Source organism: Nannospalax galili, unplaced genomic scaffold (genome assembly GCF_000622305.1).
Source record: "Nannospalax galili isolate Female #2095 unplaced genomic scaffold, S.galili_v1.0 scaffold658, whole genome shotgun sequence".
Classification (NCBI taxonomy): Eukaryota; Metazoa; Chordata; class Mammalia; order Rodentia; family Spalacidae; genus Nannospalax; species Nannospalax galili.
The window spans coordinates 186087-203827 of NW_008340714.1; the positions used below are offsets into that span (position 1 = coordinate 186087).

At 39.6% G+C, this 17741-nt stretch overlaps 1 protein-coding gene across 2 annotated transcripts in view; it reads left to right on the forward strand.

The window, feature by feature from the left end:
- Nucleotides 1-17741, forward strand: part of Specc1l (sperm antigen with calponin homology and coiled-coil domains 1 like) — a 159365-nt gene that overhangs the window by 90206 nt on the left and 51418 nt on the right. For both annotated transcript variants that reach the window (XM_008835759.3, XM_029564799.1), the window contains 3 exons: nucleotides 5876-5959; nucleotides 9598-9754; nucleotides 14585-14687. In XM_008835759.3, coding sequence (XP_008833981.1) covers nucleotides 5876-5959; nucleotides 9598-9754; nucleotides 14585-14687 — 344 coding nt within the window. The remainder of the gene's footprint in view (nucleotides 1-5875; nucleotides 5960-9597; nucleotides 9755-14584; nucleotides 14688-17741) is intronic.

Sequence of the window (17741 nt, forward strand, 5' to 3'; positions counted from 1 at the left end):
CAAATTAATTAATTTAATTAAATATTTTTTAAGAAAAAAATACTATTTGGACTGGAAGATGTGCTGTCCTGAAGAGACAATGTTATATGCCATTACCTTTCACATCGTGATATTTTGAGAGAAGTATCATTTAAATTGTTAATTCCTTTGGTTTTCCTTGTTTTGGTACTGATCATTGAGCTCAGAACCGCATGCATGCTAGGACATGTTCTATTGCTGACCTACTTTCCTGGGCCCTAAATTGTTAATTGTTTTTGTAGAAATCGGGTGGGCACTCTTGGACAGCAAGGTCAATAAATAATAGTCTTTATTAAATACAAAGTGTTTATTTTTACCCTAATCATTTGTCCCTTACACATCAGACATTGGCCAGGCAGAACACACACCTCCTTGTCTCCTGGTTCTTAGTAAGACTTGAGTTCGGGAAGAGAGAATCAGCAAGGGACAACCAGCTTGCCTCACTGTTCAAGGAACTAAAGAAACTCCTAAGAAAGCTGTGTTTAAGAACCAAGGTGAAGCTATAATACCAGTAATACCTCATTGTGTCCTTCCCAGATGTTCAGAAATGAGGCTTCCCTGTTGCCCTAGACTAGAGTTCATTTATCAGGCAATAAAGGCTCTTAGTGTCTTCCTCCCTAAAAAGCCACTTCCCTAATGCCCTGTTTTTCATAGACCCCCTGTTTTACTAAACTAGGCTTTTTTTCCTTCTAACTTGTACCTTTGTTCTAATTATTGTCTGACTGAAATACATTTCTCAACCTTTCTTCTTTGCTAGTAGGGCCCAGCTTAATGTGATGATGCTTTTTAAAAAAAATATATTTTCTTTATTATTTTTATTTTATGTGTATGAATGTATTGCCTGTGTGTAGGTGAGTGTACCTATGTCATGCAATGCTGCAGAGGTCACAAGAGGGCTTCGGATTCTTCTGGAACTGAAGTTAAGGATGGTTCACAGCTGCCATGTGGGTGCTGGGAATCGAACCCGGGTCCTCTGCAAGGGCAGTCAGTGCTCTTAATGGCTGAGCCATCTCTCTAGCCCCTGATTATGTTTCTTAAGCCTTTTCTATTACCCAAAATAAAATGAGCTATTCTTTCTCTGGTCTGAATTCTAATTATCCCATCCAGGCCTGTCTGTGGATATATGTATGTGTGATGTCCCCATTAACTAAAAGCACAAAAAGTCAAGGTTTATTTAGTTCATGCCTTAAACATATGCAATAAGAGATCTAATTTTGGTTGAATTGCTTTGAAGAGGTAAGCAGCACAAAATGACACAAGAGTGTCTCACCATCATCTCTAGAAATACATTATTGAACTGGAATGTTTTACATGGTGCTTGTTTTTATTTTGTTTAAAGCTCTAGGGCAATTTCATTAGAGCTTAAAAACACCGCAGGGCAGACAAACTGTAAATCTCAGCAGCAGCCCAAAGGAGGAAAATGAAGGAGAGAAGGGGGAAAAAAATCCTGTGGTTTATACTGGCATGGAGGTCAGCCACATTGTGGATAAGTAGCACATGGCAGGGAAGGGAGCTTTAGAGAAAGAAAGAAGTCCAAAGTGTTGAGAAGCCTACCATGTTAGGGAAAGCATACTTAGAATAAAGATGAAAAGAGAAGTCACACTTTTCTGGAAAGCGGGCAGCCTTACAAAGCTACTGGCCTTGGAGGCAGAGATTCTGGGAAGGGAAGCTGCATTATATCATTAAAGGATTCATTGTTCCATCTATCTCTAGCATGATTTAAGGTAAATCTGCCTTCCTAGGGTTGGTCCCTTGGCCAGGTAGCAAACTTGTCCCAAAAGGAAACTTAGGTCTCCACCTTGGTGGGAGATTCTGTTCTCTTGACCAGAAGGAATTTTTTTCTTAAAGGGCCTTTACTGTTACTCTTAAGATTCTCCCGAGCTGAAGAGGTAAACCTAAAATAATTTAGGAATCAGATCAGAGACTAGAGCCCCCAAATACTTGTTGATATCTCTGGCCTCTGTCAAGGATGAGGCTGCCAAGAGGCCCAAGGATATTGCTGACTTTTAGCCAAGAAACTGGTTATTTTCTTTGGGGTCTTTTTACTGTAAACTGATTAACCAATTTCTACCTCCTATTCATTACCCCTCTGAAGAGGTTACCTGAACTGCTGTTGTAGAATTGGGGTGATGACTGATTAGGCTTCCTCTAGCTGAGGAAGTGGCAGTCAGCATACCTGCCCCAGTGGGCCTATCTCCAAGACCCCAAAAGTACAAAAGTGCATTGGCAATTCCATTTGTGTAACAGCCAAATGCAAGGAGGAAAGAAAGTCCTTGATTGGTGCTTGGAAAGAGGTGTGAGGGAGAAGTAAAGGCAAGAGTTATTAGCATTACAAGTCCAAGACAGGGAACCAGGAGAAACTAGAACAATTTTTATTTTTCCTTTTTGTTTTTTTTAACCTTTTATCCAAATCAAAGTCCATTAGAATTTATTGGTAGGCTCACAGGAGCATCCATCCATTGGGCTTTTTCTCATTTTTATTTTTGACCTCCAAGGCTGGAATGAAGAGTGGTGACCCAGGATGTTTTCAAGCACTTTTCTAATAGGAATGGCCAGAATCACAGTGTGAGGGCCCTCCCACATGGCTTTGTAGAGAGGGAGAGAGAGAAGAAATTTAGCCATTATTTAATTTTTAGGTTAAAATAATAGTGGGCCTGTCCCTCTCGATTGCAGGTAGACATTGTGGTATTGAATTGAGCCAAGGTTATAATGTCCTATCTGGGCAGCATTTTCCTTATCAAGACAAAAATCATTAATAAGAAATAGTTGTTAAGTAACATCTCATACAGACTTAGGCCTTTTGTCTCGGAAGTGTTATTTCTTGGACTATTAAAAAATATACGAGTCATTTTAGTCTTTGGTTTCCTGTTGGGTGTTTAGTATTATTGAGGGCCCAAATTAACCATTTTCTTTTTACTGTCAAGGCCAGTTGAGGATGAGGTCACTTGGACTTGGGCAGAGCCTTTGCTTTCTCTAGCCTTTCTTTTACCACTTGTCCACCCTGTGAGGTTAAGTCAAGGGTCTTCCTTGACTGTAGCTTCCTTGACTGAAGCATTGAGGAAAGTTTTCCTCTCTGTGAACCCTACTTTTTGTAGACTTGACATTAGTTAGAGTCCACCTAATGGGGTCTCCATGATTTTGCTGAACAAAAGGACAGGTGAATTTCCAGAACTATGTAACATTTTGAGAGATGCCCCTCACTCCCCTGGGACCTAGTTGACCTTGGAGGGTAAGGGACAAAATAATTGCTCTTTTAATCCCTCTTACCATGTTAGTATAGGCCTCCACGTTTGGTTATTGAACACCTAGATCAGTTTCACCAGTCTGGTACTTTTAACTACTATGTAATGTTTAGCTAAAGCTTGGGCAAAAACCAAATGCTTTTCAATAAACTTTGACTAGACATGCATTTTTGTTTTTTAAGCCAGTCCTTGTAATTGTTGCTAATTATTGCAAATAATTACAGTCCTGTAATTATTGCAGATCAATAGTTCCATTGATTAAAATAGAAGTTTGATTAAACTTTAACCTTAGAAATTTTAGACCATGTATATCATTTCTAAATCTCATCTTTTACATACCTTAAATAAATTACCTTTATAACTTGTATAAGCTTTTAGCTTTTCTATGTTGGAAAGATTCAGCTATCTTCAATACACAAATCCATTTTTACATCCTTATAACATTTTCTTCTGCTTACTGCCTTCTTAATGCCATGAGGCATAGTAACATTAACAAATAACTTTACCATCTATTGTGAGAATTTTCTTTCTGGGGAGACTAAGCAATATTATCCCCTCCTCATAAGGTCCCACTTACAGAGCATGAGTGAGGGGCTGCTAATGAGTGAGGGTGACCTGAAAGCAGCCATACTGGAAAGTCTTCACATAGTATGAAGACTTCCCCAAGATTCACAAGTAGAGAAGTAGAGCCCCCTCTCCCTAGTCTTCCCCAGACTAGATACCCAAGCTCCTCCCCAAGACCACAAGACCATCTGCAGTTAGGGCACAGTTATATACAACTCACTGGGAAGAATAGCTGGGTACTCAGGTGAGGGTCCAGTGACCCTTCTTACCCCATCTTTTGTGAAGGAACATCAATAGTCAGTAAGCCCAGCTGAGATGATCTTCTGAAAGCAGGTACAGCTTGTCTTATGAAGATGACAGTTGTCTTGGAGGATAATGCTGTGCAATACTATATGTTAAAAGAAAATGGAATCCAAACTACATAGGATAATTTAATAAATTGTGATTACCCGTATTATTTACTGTTAAGCTATGAGGCTTTATAAGTTCTTAGGCAAACCTTATAGAAAACATAAGATAGTCAAAAATCTTTTTTGTGTTCTTTGCAGTCTAGAGAATGATCCACCATAGCTGTGCTTTTGGTTTTGAATAAGTTTAAGTAGCAGATAGAAGCAGCAGATACATAACACGTCATCAAATTGATATTTCACCATGCAGCAGAAATGAACTAAAGAAGCTGGGTGAAAATTGATGCTGGGAACTTGAGAGATGGCTCAGTTAAGAGCACTGGCTGCCCTTGCAGAGGATTTGGGTTCTGTTCCCAACATCCACACCTGTACCTTGGGTTCAGGGGATCCAGCACCCTCTTCTGGCTTCTGTGGGCATTGTGTGCATGGGTACACTTACATGCAGGCAAAATACTCAAACAAAAATAAAAATATATTTAAATAAATAAAAGTGGGGATAAAAGTTGTGATGCTAGAGTTGCCTGTTGAAGATTTTTAAGCTGAGACTTTTCTCTGACCTCTATGAATGAGCATCTTATTAGCTGCTTTTATTATAGACATCTTCATATTGTGAGATAAACAATGGTAACATCTGTTGGACGTGGTTTGCCCTTTGGCAAATGCTTGGCTGTTTTGTTCTCTTTTTTTTCCCCTGTCAGAGAGTCAGGGGTTCAGTCTTACTCAGGACTAGAGTTTTGGAGGATACTTTGAGACAAACACGCTTAGGTCTGAAGTAGAAGAGCCAAATATCATCTCCAGAGCCAGTTTCTCTGTGAGCTTAAATAGTGCATGCAGTTTGCCAATATAATACATACACAAAAGGCATTTGTATCTCTGGTATGTGTTATATAGGAGACTTGCTGTTGAGTCCAGTGATGGCAGGCTAGACCCAAAGCATCTATCCTCCTTATAACCTTGTATAGGTTTGTCCAGATGAGTCTTATCATCTGTTGGATGTTACATTGGGAATAGGAATTGACAAGTGTCAGAAAACATTTTCTTACTTTTTATAGGCTTATAAAGGATAGAACACTTGATTTTGAAGGGTCACCCTCTGATAACTCTAAAATTTTATTAAGTCATGGGTGAATGTAGCCAGCACCCATGATCCATAAGGGGCTCAAGTCAACAGAAGTATCTGCCTCTACCAGTGTCTACCCTGAGACCCTCCCTGGCTAGACTTGGAAGCCTGTACTGAAAAATCTGTTTGCAGGTACCTGAAATGGAGGCAGACAACATCCTTGCTATAAAGGTATGAAGTTGTAGGATAATATAATACTGTGATTGATATTTCCAGTAGAGGCAACTTGTTATCCTCCAGTCTTACTTTAGGCCAGGCTTGAGTACAGAAAACCGTTAGAGATTTACCTCTTTAAGATCTGAGCCAAATTGATAAAGTCTAAGGGTACCTTGTTACTCCTCTGTAAGAGAAAGGGAACATATATTGGAACATCAAGCAAGTTGTTGGGGGGAATTGTTGAAGTGACTTGAAATAGGAGGAAGAATGAGCCTCAAGGTTGAGAGGACCAAAACACTCCTTTCTTGTACTTTTACTACCTCAGCATTCTTAAGGTTTCTTTTTTGTGACCTTTCCACTTTGTTTAGAACATCTGTTAAGAACATCTTCAACTAGCCGACCTGCTTCTCTCCCAAGAGTCCCTGCTATGGAAAGTGCCAAAACCATCTCAGGTAATGACTGATCAAAACTTCTTTAAAAAAAAAAAAAAAACTCTAGATTTTTTAAGTTGCCTACAGTGTAATAGAGGACATGAAAAGTTGAGAGTTGGGTATACATTGACTGACTTTGAAGAGTTATTTCAAAACCCACCAAAAACTTTCTGGAAGCAAAGCTTGCTAGTATGATAAAGCCATCCTATGATGACTTTGAAGGCTTGGCTTAAATAGATGTTGGCTCTTGAAAGGAGTAATCCCAGCAGTTCTGCCATGACTTAGTTAATGTCCCCCTTTGCATGAAGCAAGCACCTGTAGTTTTCTTCTTTCCTCTCCCCCTTTGCTTTCCAGCTTTCCATAATGAAGAGTTACTATCTTCTGTTTCCTGTGGATCATTATTTAGTAAAGTTTTCACATCATAGCTAGGTCCCTCAGTCCATGGGGCATTTTGTGATCAACTAACATTACTATCCCCAAACCCAGGTCCTAAAGCCTTTTTATATGTGCTTTTATAAAAGGGGGTAAAGAGGGTTCTTCATAGTCTTCCTCAGTCTGTTTTCTCTCATTTATGTAAAATATTGAGACATTTTTGTCATCTTGTGTCTTAGGATCCCACTGAAAAAAAAGAAATTACTAGCTGGGCTTGGTGGCACACGCCTTTAATCCTGGCACTTGGGAGACAGAGGCAGGTGGATCTCTGTGAGTTCATGGCCAGCCTGGTCTACATAGTGAGTTCCAGGCCAGCTGGGGCTACAGGGAGACCCTGTCTCAAAAAGACCAAAAAAAACCAAAAACCAAAACAAACAAACAAAAAAAGCCAACAAAAAAACCTTCCTGATTTAAGACATAAAAAGTACTTTAAAAAGAATAGCAATAAATTATGCTAAAAACATGTAAGTATATCATTCTAAGATCACATATTAGGATAAAGCATCTCTCCTCTCTGGATCTTTAAGGGTTCCACTCCACTAATGCAGTATTATGTTATCTGTGCTTATCCTAAATCCATCCAGACTGTGTTGGCCAAAGCTGAGTGTGGCAGAACATGTCTATAATTGCACTGCTTGGGGAGACTGAGGCAGGAGGATTTCAGAGAGTTCAGGCCAGTGTGGGTTACATAGTGAGACCCTATCTCAAAGAAAATGGAGGGAAAAGAAAACCCAGTAAAAGGGAGCCCATTTTAGTAGTCAGAAACAATTATTGATGTGAAACATTGATTATATTAAAATCAGTTCATGCAGGTAAGAGAGAATTGTCCAGTGTCAAGGACTTTGTCTTGTCTGGTGCCTCAGTCTTACCGCTCAGCCCTGCGTAGTTAGCACCCAGTTCAGACCTCTGTGCCACCCTCTAGAAAGCTTTTTATTTGGCTTTCTTATTAGAAGCCAAAGTGGCTGCTTCCACTTAACAATACTAAGAACTTTCTGTAATTTTAATAAGATGCAGTATTTTACAATACCAGACCTTCAAAATAAGACTTTTCTACAACAGTTGGTTTGATACCTTTTCATTTTCTGTCCTACTGATTGTTTTTTAAATGTGGCCTGACCCAGAATTGCATCTAACTCTACAATGAAGCATCTTTCTTTTCTTTGTCTCTTTAGCAGTGTTTTGTCTATAGTTAGAAGGGATATGTTCATACTAAAATTAACAATTAAATGTGGGTGCTGAGTAGGGGTGAATAGTTGTAAGTATTGTGTTTGTAAGTGAACAGAAGTTTGTATAGTATCTATTGTGTATCTGGTAGATACCGTGACTGTTAAACTGACAAGACAGTTATTTATAGAGAGGGTGTGGTTCAGTGGATGTTTCCACTACTAACCTTTTCACAGATTTTAACATTTTATTTTTTAAAATGGGATCTCACTCTGTAGCCAGGCTGGCCCTGGCCTACCATGGAGTCCAGGCTGGCCTCAAACTCATGGCAGTCTTCTTGCCTTAGCTTCCCAAAAGTACTAGGATTCTAGAATGAATCGGTACTCCCAGACTTACAGATGTTTTTTAATGAAATTTAAATCCTCTCTAGTCATCAGTAAGATGAAATTATTTTTTTCTCTTATAAGGTAGTATTTATTCTTTTGAAATCTTCAGAAGAAACTATCTCAAGAACTCAAACCAAAAAATTTTAAAACATTTATCACTTTATGCCCTGTAAAGATACATAGTTAGGATTTGTCAATATATAATTAATAAATTATTAATTTAAAAAGTATTTGATAAAGTATGTTCTTTATGAAAATCATCTATAAGTCAAGAAATAACTTTTCATCTTTCCAAGATATTTCCTTTCCAAGTTATTTTATTTTATGTGTATGAATGCTTTGCCTGCATGTATGTGACTGCACCTGTGTTGTACAATGCCTGAGATCAGAAGAGGGCATCATGTCCCCTGGTACTAGAGTTTAGATGGCTGTTAGTCATCGTGTGGGTGCTGGAAACTGAACCCAGGTCCTCTCCGAGAACAGCTGGTGCTCTTAACCACTGAACCGTCTCTAGTTCCTTTTCCAGAGTGTTTAAATCTTTTTTTAAAAAAAAATACTTCCAAATTTTAGTATTAATAAAAGGCACTAAATGGTTTAACAAACATAATGGCAGTTTTTCCTTCTGTTTTTTTTGTTTTTTGTGGTCTTTTTGAGACAGAGTCTCCCTGTAGCCCCAGCTGTCCTAGAACTTGCTATGTAGCCCAGGCTGGCCTTGAACTCACGGAGATCTGCCTGCCTCTGCCTCCTAAGTGGTGGGATTAAAGGTGTGCGCCACCATACCAGCTTTCCTTTTTTTTTTTTTTTTAGACAAGCCCTTACTCTACAGCCTACGCTGGTCTTGAATACATAGTGATCGTCTCGTTTCAGCCTCCCAAGTGCTGAGATTACATGAGCCATCATGCCCAGCTCTGTCCTGTTTTTGTTTTTGTTTTTTTCTTTTCTCTTTTTTTTTTTTAAAGTTGAATTTCATACATAAAAACATCTTTATACTCCCGTCTCCCTTCCCTTTGGCACGGTCCCATAACCCCTCCAACTGGAGCTCATACATTCTGTTGTTTGTGTTAAGGCCCATTATGCAAAGTTAGTGTCCTGAGATGTCCCTAAACCTTTCTTTATTAATTAAAAAGTTCATGGTACATGTTACAATGTTACATGAGGACATTTTCATGTGAAGATACTGTACACTGAGCATATTCATCCCTCTGTGACCTCCTCCCCTGCCCTTCTCTCCCACCCCCATTAGTTCCTTTTATTCCCTAGAGAGTTGCACTTTGTGCTATATGTACCTATATATCAGGAGCTGCAAACAACAGACAACATATATTTGTCCTTGTGAGACTGACTCAATTCATGTAATGTGATTATTTCCAGTTACATCCATTTGCTTGCACATGACACTTCATTCTTGTTTATGGCTAGAAAAAAAATCCATTGTGTTGATATATCACATTTTCTTGTCCCATTCCTCTATTGTTGTTCCATAGCTTAGCTAATGTGAATAATGCTGCAGTAAACATTGATGTGCAAGTTTTTCTGTGATGTGTTGACTTGGAGTCCTTCGGCAAATACCCAGGAGTGGTATAGCTGGTAGTTATAATTGTAGTTTTTTACGGACCTCCATTCTGAGTTCAATAGTGGCTGGACTAGTTTACATTCCACAATGCCTGTTTCTCACAGTATCTCGACGAAGTAGTGAAGAAATGAAACGGGACATCTCTGCATCTGAGGGCGCATCACCAGCCTCTCTTATGGCTATGGGCACCACATCACCACAGCTCTCCCTGTCCTCTTCTCCCACAGCATCTGTGACCCCAACCACCCGGAGCCGAATAAGGTAGAAAACATTTCCTCTGTACTTTTCCTGGCCTTTTAGAGAGAATGATCAGCTTACAAATTAATTCCATCTGAGTACTCTTTTTTCCTTTTTGTATTAAGTATTGACTCATCTCCTTTTCTGTGTGAAGAAGACAAAAACAAACAAAGCCTCCACAATGGAGCCTTTCCTTAAAAGGCTGTGATTTTTTTTAAAACTAGAGAATGGTTAAGTGAATAAAAGTATAGATTAATCATCCCTAATCTGAAAATCCAAAGTACAAGACCTTTTGAGTAATCCCATGATGGTCAGAATGTTTTTAGATTTTGCATTTCTGAATTAGAGATGCTCAACTTGTGGATTCAGTGCAAAGGTTCCAAAATCTGGGGTTGGGAAGGGGAGTGATTGTAAGTTAGTGCTAGAACACTTGCTTAGTATTTGTAAAGGCCCTGGGTTCAGTCCAAGGTAGAATGACTAAATGAATGAGGAAGGAGGGAGGGAGGGAAGAGAAGAGAAGCTGCATGTAGAAGTACATGCCCATAATCCCAGGACTCAGGAGATGGAGGCAGGAAGATTATGAATTTGAGACTAACCTAGGTTACATAGTGAGGCTGTTGAAGGAAAGGAAAGGAGAGAGGAGAGGGGAGACCCTGAAATCTGAAATACTCCTAGTCCCAAGTATCTCAGATAAGAGGTTCTTGACCTGTGTTATGAAATTTGATCCCTGGGTGTCCTGGTAGAGTATTAGAGAGGCTTCCTAGAAAGGACGAACTGGGTAGAGTCTTGAGTATTGGAGATAGGGGCATTGTTGGGAAGGTGAGTAACTTGAGTGAATTTGCAAAAAAGATGAATAAGCATGTGGTCAGGCATGTGGTAGGTAGGAGATGTTGCCAATTCAGGAAACAAACACAGGACCAGAAGAAGAGGTCCCTACTATTTCAGGGTGCAGTGGAAGGCATAATTGAATAATAGGCAATAGAACCGCTTTCAGGTCAAATTGAGAAGGTAAAAAGTGGAGTAAATAAATTGAAGATGATTAAAGGGTGTTCTGGAAGAAAGTTGTGGAAGCCAGCTAAGAGGATATTATAGTACTATAGGCCAAAGTCAGGTCTGGATCAGGGAGATAACAGAGTTAGAGAGCTGAATACAGGGCTGGGTGGAGATTTTTCAGAGGCAAAGATGATTTCAGCAACAGATTTTTGTCAAGGGAATGCAAACATGTAGATATCAAAGGTAGCTCTGATTGTTTAGACTGGATGTCAAGGGACATGATGCTGTGTTAATAATTGTTAAGCAATGCCTGCAAATGAATTTATGTTTTATTCATAATTCACTTTTGGCAGAAGTTACTTTAGACTAAGTTGTTATTAAGAGTTTAAAAAGGGCTGGAAAGATGGCTCAGCAGTTAAGAACACTGACTGTTCTTTGAACACTGACTGTTCTTCCAGAAGACCTGGGTTTGAATCCTAGCACCCACGTGGCCACTAACAACTTTCCATAACTCCAGTCCCAGGGGATCCAACAGCTTCTTTCTGTCCTCCGCCGGCATTGTATGACATGGGTGCACTTACCTGCATGCAGGCAATACACACATACACATTAGGAAAAAAAAAAGAGTTTAGAGAGAGACTTGGCATGCCTTTAATCCCAGCGCTCATGAGGCAGAAGCAGAGGCAGGAGAATCTCTTTGAATTTGAGTCTTGCCTAGTCTACGTAGTGAGTTCCATGCCAACCAGGACTATGCAGTGAGACCCTGACCCCCAAAATAACAAAACAAAACAAAAAAAAATAGGGAAAAGATGCCTGAAATTCAGCATATATTTTTTATAGGGATGGGGGAGGGGGGAACAGCTATTGACAGTCACTAAGAAAGTAAGGGAAGGAGAGAGAGGAAAGTTTCTGAAATTTAGCTATGTATTACTTTTTAGGTTTGAAAATAAAGTTTAAAAGCCTCTCAAACTCAAATTATGAACTTAATTTTTAAATTTTAATTAATTAATTTATTTACTTAATTTTGAGCAGGGCCTCCCTGTAGCCCCAAACTGGGGTGCTATGGGTTCATATGTGCAACTAACTACCCTTTGGTGTCCAGACAACACAGTTTCCTTTTATTTATCTACCACCTCTGGCTCTTACAGTGTTTCCACTCCCTCTTCTGCAGTGATCACTGAGCCTTAGGAGAAGGTGCAATATAGGTGTCCCATTGGTCTGGGTCTGCAGTCTCTTATTTTCTGCACATTGACAGTTTGTGAGTCTCTGTGTTAATCTCTATCTGCTACAAGAAGAACCTTCTCTGGTGGGAGTTGAGGAATGAACTTATCTGTGGATATAACAATAAATCATTGTGAGTCAGTTTAATATTAAGCCTGTTTAGTAGAATGATAGTAGTAGACTCTACTACTGATTTGTCTAGCTACAGGTTCTTGCCCTGATAACAGTGTCAGGTATGGACTCCCAGTTGTGAAGTAGAAGGAGACTGGTTATCCCCATAATATTGGTGCCACTATTGCACCAGTGGGCATATTTTGTCAGGCCAGTTGCCACTGTAGCTCTCAGAGTTCACAGCTGGGCAAGGCTGATGATTGTCTTTCTTTGTTAGTAACTTGCATAGCACCTTCTAGTACTATGAAAGCTAGCCAGCAGAGATGTAGCTTCAGAGTCAGTACCAGCTTGATTTCTCATTTGTTCTGCAACTCAGATAGGTAGTGTCTTCAGCAATAGAGTCTGACCATCCAGTTCTGGTGGGAAACAAAATGCAGTGGGAATAGCCAGTGTTATTTGAGGATCTATGGGACTTCTCTGGTCAACAGCTCCAAAAGAAGAAGTCCATTCTTGGCACGAAAACAGCAGTCTAAATACACTGAAAAATAATTGGTATTTTGTTTTTAGATCTAAAATGAATAAAAATTGATACTATTTCAGTGTACCTCTCAGAAGAGCTTCTGTTCTGAATGTGTTCTCTTTGATTTCATAGCATACTATGAAGTGTGACTGTTGTCAGAATGCATGTGTTAAGAAATACTAGCATTGCCTTTAGAACATGTGTTGGGGTATTAAGTTCGTGTGGTTGTGTAACTGGAATCTTTGCTCTAAAAATAACCACTGGAAGGTAGACCCATCTTTCAGAGCAAGCTACTTGCCAAGTAGTTGCAAACATTCTCTTCCTGTAGGTCTTCCTTAGTGCCCTGTTCCACCTCCAGAGAAGCCGCTGAAAGGAAAGACTTGGTGCAGAATGGATAGGGCCCCATCATCGGGGTTGATTACAGAGTCTTGTTTGTGTTTGCTTTAGGGCAGAATACTTACTCTGTTTACAAAGCAGTTTATAATGTCATTATGTACTTTATATAACATTTTTAAATGAATTATGTAGGGGCACTGATTTTTTTTTCAATTAAAAATTGTTTTGATATGCTAGAAAACAAAGCAAGGACCTTGCATGATAGACAAGTGCCCTTTACCACTGAGCTACATGCCCTCCCCATCTCGATTCCCCCTTGCCAAGCTTGTATAGTATGTCCATTATATGTCTGTGTTATGAACTCTGAAGTTCCTTGAGGGGACAGGGAATCTGTGTCTAGCACTTGTGCACTGCCTGGCACAGTGCTTCTCTGAAAAATAACATCAAATAAGTGAGTGTGCAGAAAAGTTGTATTTCTGTACACAGAAAAAATTTAATATCCTGGAGACAGTAAGAGTATACAGTTTGCATACTGGACATGCCCTTAATCCCAGCACTTAGGAGGCAGAGGCAGGCGGATCTTTGTGAGATCGAGGCCAGCCTGGTCTACATAGCGAGTTCTAGGCCAGCTGGGGCTACAGGGAGACCCTGTCTCAAAAAGACCCCCCAAAAAAGTATATAACTTGCTAGACACAGTGGAATGCATTTGTAGTCCTACCCAGGAAGATGAGGCTGAAGGATTACTTGAGTTCAGGAGTTTGAACCCAGCCTGGACATCATATTTTTGAGATTTCATCTTAAAAAATCAGAGTATACCATTTAGTAACAAACATACTTAATATTTTATGGAAGTGATACATATTCTTTGTTTTGTTTGTTCACAATACTGGGCATTGAAACTAGAGCTTTGAACATGCTAGGGAAGTACTCTGTACCACTGAACTGCATCCTTAGCCCTTTTGTTTTTATTTTTAGGGTTTGTTATTGTTTTGAGACAGGATCTTGCTAAGTTGACCAGGCTATCCTAAAACTTTCACTGTAGCTCAGGCAGGCCTTGAGCTTTCCAGTCATCCTTCCTCAACCTAGGAATAGCTGGGATCGCAGACCTGTACCATCAGGCCAGGCTTATGATAGATATTTGTAGCATTTATTGTGTCTCTTGTCCCTCTTGCCTGTTCTCCTGATTTTGAACTTTATAAAGCAGAAACTATGTTTTAGAATCCTGGCATAACCGTGTCCTTCCTACTTACAATGAGTGATTTTGAAATTAATGAAAGAATTAAGAACACAAGAAGATAAAAAAGGAGTGATATAAACCAGAGCATGATTGTGGAGGCTGAGACTGAGTAAAAGGCAGCAGAATAATTTTAGATGCCGCTAGGGTCAGATTGTCTCCCTCATTCCTTTTGACCACTGTAGACTGCATCCTCTCATCTGAATGCACTTGATACAGAATCTGTCTCTTCCATGTGGATGATGAGTAGTGGTCCTCCCTTCAGCCTTGACAGCTGTGGGTCTGTGGGACCATAAAGTAAAAATCAAGTAAAAAAGTATGTCTTGCTGTAGAATGTCCTTAGTTATGTGTATTTATCCTGTTTTAAAATGCTATATTCTCTTTATAGTACTTAAATGAAAATTATTTCAATTTGTGGTTCTTTGTTTTCACAAATTAGGGAGGAAAGGAAGGACCCTCTATCAGCATTGGCAAGAGAATATGGAGGCTCTAAGAGGAATGCCCTGTTGAAGTGGTGTCAGAAGAAAACAGAAGGCTATCAGGTAATCATGTGGTTCTTTTATCCCACATGAGCAATTTCTGAAACAAGTGCCAACTGTCATAACTTACTTTGTATCTTATATTCAAAATGAGTCTTTTTTAAAAGACAGAATCCTGCTGTGTATCCCTGGAACTCTATGTAGACCAGGCTGGCTTTGAACTCACAGTGATTCCCCCACCTCTGTCCCTGCCTCCCTAGAGCTGGAATTAAAGGTGTGTGCTACCACACCTAGCCCTCAAAGTGGGTCTTACACTGAATTTCAAGAACACATTCTCAAAGTCAATGCTGAACTTGGCTGAGTATCCCTGGGATAAAATAAGTTTGTTATGTTAAAAGACTAGCCAATTTTCTAGTACTTTTCAATGAGCACCTTTAAATTTTTATTTTATTTATTCTGAGTGTGGGCAGGTGTATGCTACAGAGTATGTGTGGAGGTCAGAGGACAACCTTCAGGAGCTGGTTCTCTCCTTCTACTGTGGGTTCCAGGGATTGAACTCAGAGTGTCAGGCTTATGTACTAAGCAGTTTTACCCACTTTTATCCACCTTGTCACACTACACCACCTTCTTAAATCCAGGTTCTGTGCTTCGTTGAGGTATCATCTGGATTAAGAATGAAAATATCCTTACTTAAAATGGAAAGCTTAAGTATGTGGCTTATGTCTTTTGGTTTCTATGGAGTTTTCCCATTCCCATTGTGTATGCCCTCATTGGTTCACATCTGGACTACTGTCATGTCTTGCCACTCGTGCCTGCCTTTCACTTTCTATCAGCATTTTAGTCAGATTTTTTTTAAGTGATGTTAAATATTACTTTGAAGGGAAAGTTTAATTCCACGCAAATATATTTATTATACTGCGAAAAGATACAATTTAGATTCCCAGTGTCCTCACATAGGGTTTTAATGACAGAGGCTTTTTCCAGCTTGCAGCTGTTTTTCTTCATATTTTGGGATAAATGCAGACATGCCTGAGGAGGTCATTGGAGTTCTATATTTCTGGTCTCATCTTAACAAAATAGCAAAATTAGCGAGACAAAACAAAAAACCCACCTAACTACAAATAAAAAATTACTTTAGAAAAGCAAATGTTTGAGATAGAGCTAAGTAGAACACCAGCAAAGACAGAAGGTAGAGCTCATGCCTGGAGGCTGAGACAGGAGGGTTGTAAGCTTCAGGTCAGCCTGGACTAACAGTGAGACCCTGTCTGAAGGAAACACACAAGAAAGAAACAAGCAAATGAAAAGCTGTTAGAACTAAATAGAAAGTTGCAGGACACGAGAATAGTATACAGGGGCTGTGGAGACGGCTCAAAAAGTGCTTGCTATGCAAGCGTGAGGAATTGAATTGGATCCTCAGCTCCCACGTAAAGAAGCTGGGTGTGGGTGTATGTGCTTATAATCTCAGCACTGTAGAGTTGAAGATAGTGCATCCCTGGGGCTCCCTGGCCAGCCAGCCTAGCCTAATTGATGAGCTCTAGGTCCCAATGAAAGACTCTGTCTCAAATAAAACAGTGTTAGATGACTCCTGAGGAATGACACCAGAGGTTGATATGTGGCCTCCACATACACATATGTACACCAACATCCATACACACACACACACACACACACACACACACACACACACACACAAATAACATCAAAGATTAGATGTATTTTTTACCCTAGCAGCAAAATTAAGACACATTCATCAAAAAATAACACATTTCAGAGCAAATTTAAAAGGAGACCCAAATTTTATACAATGAAACCTACAAAACACTGATGAAAGAAATTAAAATTTAAAGGCCAGGCACAGTAGTACACACCAGCAGTCCTAACACTAGAGAGATTGATCTCAAGTTTGAGACCAGCCTGGGCTATGTAGTGAGTTCCAGGGCGGTCTGGGCTACATAGTGAAGCCCTTTCTCAATAAACATACAAACAGACCAGGGGGTTTAACTAAGTTATAGAGTGCCTGCCTAGCATATAGAAAGTTCTGGGTTCAACCATCAGCACCACCATCAAAGGAAAGGAAGGAAGGAGGATGGGAGGAAAGAAGGGGAAAAGAGATGGCGGGCAGAAAGAAAGAAGGGAAAGAGTGAAAGGAGAGGAGGAAAGAAAACTAAATGGAAAGCCGCCCCATGTTTTGATACATGTTAGAACATGGATTAGCCTAGAAAATAAGTGAACAGTGAAATCAGTCAGATAAAAACTCTAGCCTAAAAGGCTTTGGGAAACCAGCCTGAGTGTAGGTATGAAACTCAGCCTTGCTGGTGACTGCAGGTTCAGTCTAGAACTGAAATACCAAGCATAAGAGTATCAGGCACAGTCACCTAATTTGTTTATTGGTAACATTTCTTTTGAGGTATACCACACGAGATGCAGTTTATCTATTTAAAATGTATATTTTAGTGTTCTTAAAAGTATATTTTAGCTGAACATGGTGGCATACCTTTAATCCTAGCACTTCCGAGGCAGAGATAGGTGGATCTCTGAACTACATAATGAGTTCCAGGCCAGCTGGGGCTACAGGGAGAATCCCCCCAAAACGTAAATAAATAAATAAATAAATAAATAGGTATATGTATATTTGTATAGTTGTGCAACCTTCCCCACAATTAATTTTGCTTTCTTAGTAGGGGGACAGAATCTCTTTTTCACCCAAGATGACCTCAAACTCATGATCCTCCTGCCTCCCAAATGCTGGAATTACAGGCATGTAACCAACCACACCTGGCAAGTTTCAATTAGTTTTTATCTATCTATTTATTTATTTATTTATTATTTTCAATTAATTTTGCTTTCTTAGTAGGGGGACAGAATCTCTTTTTCACCCAAGATGACCTCAAACTCATGATCCTCCTGCCTCCCAAATGCTGGAATTACAGGCATGTAACCAACCACACCTGGCAAGTTTCAATTAGTTTTTATCTATCTATTTATTTATTTATTTATTTGTGTATAGGCATGTGTGTGCCATGGCACACATGTGAAGGTCAGAAGACAACTTGCAGAAATTGGTTCTCTTCTTTCACCATGTGGATCCTGGGGATCAAACTTGGGTTGTCAGGCTTA